This window comes from Rutidosis leptorrhynchoides, chromosome 2 (genome assembly GCF_046630445.1).
Source record: "Rutidosis leptorrhynchoides isolate AG116_Rl617_1_P2 chromosome 2, CSIRO_AGI_Rlap_v1, whole genome shotgun sequence".
Lineage (NCBI taxonomy): Eukaryota > Viridiplantae > Streptophyta > Magnoliopsida > Asterales > Asteraceae > Rutidosis > Rutidosis leptorrhynchoides.
Window position 1 is genome coordinate 366,095,242 of NC_092334.1, and position 2,634 is coordinate 366,097,875.

Here is a 2,634-nt window from a genome sequence, read left to right on the forward strand (position 1 = left end):
CGCTCATTTCTCGGATATTTTGTAAAATCTAGTAAAAACGTATATAAATATAAATATATTTATGTTTTTATGTATATTTTTATAAAAAAAAAAACTATAAAGTCAACGTAAGTCAACGTCCGAGATCTCTTCGAGATTATTTCGAGATACCGAGATCTCCCTAAAAAGGTCCAAACGAGATCTCCCGAGATCCGAATTCTCCAACCTTGCCTGGAGGACTAAAACATAACCATTGAGAACACTCTTATAAACAAGAAAATCAATGAATAGTTACCCATAGGATAAGATAAACACAGAATTTAAAAAGCATAAATTTAGGAGACTAAACCTCGACCTCTCTTCCAACTTTTCGAACCTATCCCACTAAGTCGGCCCATGTTGGAGTACTTGGGACCTATTGGGCATGCGACAAATTTAGCAGCATCATCCTCGGACTCTTCATCAAAAAGCCCACTACTCTCATTTAACTTTGGCCCCAAGTTATTACTGTACTATATATATATATTCAGTTAGAAGTTCCTATTGAAATCTGTTTCACAACTTAATTCGGTCGCCATGGATTCTTCTTCCATTGTGGTCAAGGTTCATACGTTTTTCAATTTGACTATACTGATTTCACAAATTTACCGTTTCATTTATATATATAATTTTTGATGGACTTTCATTTGTCTTTTATATAATTTTTAATACTTTATTTTAGGGTTATTGTTTGATCGTCGCTCTTACTATTACTATTTGTCACTATATAATCATATAATCATGTGCGTTTCATGTAAATCTATTTTCTATTGTTTTTATTAGTGTAGGGTTAGGGTTTTTGTTAAATTGCTTAATATCGCCACTTTTTAATACTTAAGTTTGGGTTTTTAATGGTTGTTATCTTGTAACTGTTTTCTTATTTTTCAGAAATTAAGCGTTCGATATTGGTTTTTCTACAGATATATCCGGACCTTAACCGATAATGGAAATCAATATTATGTGATGTAGCTGTAGGTTTTGCTTTTTAAAAAAAAAAAAAAAGATGACAAATTTTTATGTGAATACAAGAATTAGTATATATGGATTCAGGACCTAATTGTCAATAATACATTCAGTGTCTATTTTTTTTATCCGTTAATATGCTATTTGGTTTAGTAATCCCATAGATCTTGATTATTTGTGGTATTTAATATATTGTATTATACTGGTTTTTGTCTATTTTTTTAATTTGCTAATATGCTATCTAATTTGTGGTATTTATTTATAATACAGGTTCAGTATGGGAACACACTTAAACGCTTCAAGGTTGCTATCGAAAACAGGAAACTTGCTATTGACAATTTTACCTTGAGGGAGAAGATTCGCGGTCTCTTTAGCATTGCTTCTGGCGACGACTTTACGTTGACCTACCTTGATGAAGATCACCATGAGGTTACACTTTCTGCTAATGGTGATGATGAACTTGATGACATTTTACAACAACGTTTGAATCCGTTATTTATGTATGTCAAGTTAACTAATACCGTCAACGGTGGAACAAGTATCAATTATCAGTACTACCCGACTCAAACAGGGTACTTGAAAAATTCAGTTCCTAAACAAAAACCCACTCCTTATTCTCGTCCAAACCTTGCGAACCTTATCGCTGCTCAAACTCTGTTTTTGTCAAAATTACAAGCTAAATCTCAACGCGTTAAACCTGCAGCTTCTCAAACTCCAAAAACACCAAGTCCAGTTTCTCAAACTCAGAACACACTATCGCAACCTGCAGTTTCTCAAACTCAGAACATACTATCGCAACCTGCATTTTATCAAACTCAGAACACACTATCTCAACCTGCAGTTTCTGGTTTTGATCAGTTATCGACTTTCGGGACTATTCAAACTCTGAATTCATCATCATCACTAACTGTTACATCTCCAGTTTCTCAAACTCAGAACACAATATCGCAACAACATCCGTATCAAGCATCAAATAATAAAACAGTTGCAGCAGGTGTTTCTGAGCTTGTGAACAAAATGAGGACTGACGTGGTAATCAAATCAGAAGATTAATTCATGAACTAGTTTAATGACTAGAGTGTTGAATTTTTTACCTCACGATTTTTATGCGTATTTCTATGTCATCTTAAATAATTTTGTTTATTACTTTGATTTGGAGTTTGAATTTGAATTACTATTATCAATGTGTTAATTAAGTTTTTCATTTAAGTGAGTCGTATTTGTATGAGTTACATTTAAATTACTAGTCTTTATCCGGAAGATAATCATTTATCTGTTAAGCAAAACAGTAATTCAAACTTTCCAAGTTGTTTTTTTTTTTTTTTTTTTTTTGCGAAAAAAACAAAAACTCGTATAGATAACGAAGACGTTTTTCAATAGAAAACGTCTTCAACCAAAAGTACAAGAATGAACGATGAGACTCGAACCTAGAAAGCGGTAAAACAAACTAACTATCTATAACCGAGCCGCACCTAATGAAACAAACCTTAACCGAACAAAAAATACAACATACCAACAAGAACCCAACCACGATATCAACTCACCTAGGCTAAAAATATAATCGTACGAATCAACAAACCGGGCGAGAAAAAACCCATAAGAACCTACGGACCCGCATTTTTCAATTTACCGTCATTGATCTCCCAATTAACA

The 2,634-nt window shown here is 33.0% G+C and overlaps 1 protein-coding gene across 1 annotated transcript; it reads left to right on the forward strand.

Moving 5' to 3' along the window:
* The first annotated feature begins 543 nt into the window (after positions 1 to 543).
* LOC139892034 (uncharacterized) lies at positions 544 to 2,087 on the forward strand. The gene is made up of 2 exons (XM_071875066.1): positions 544 to 582; positions 1,252 to 2,087. Exons 1-2 carry the CDS (start codon positions 556 to 558, stop codon positions 2,032 to 2,034), a joined length of 810 nt encoding a protein of 269 aa, XP_071731167.1. The 5' UTR covers positions 544 to 555; the 3' UTR covers positions 2,035 to 2,087.
* The last annotated feature ends 547 nt before the right edge of the window (positions 2,088 to 2,634 follow it).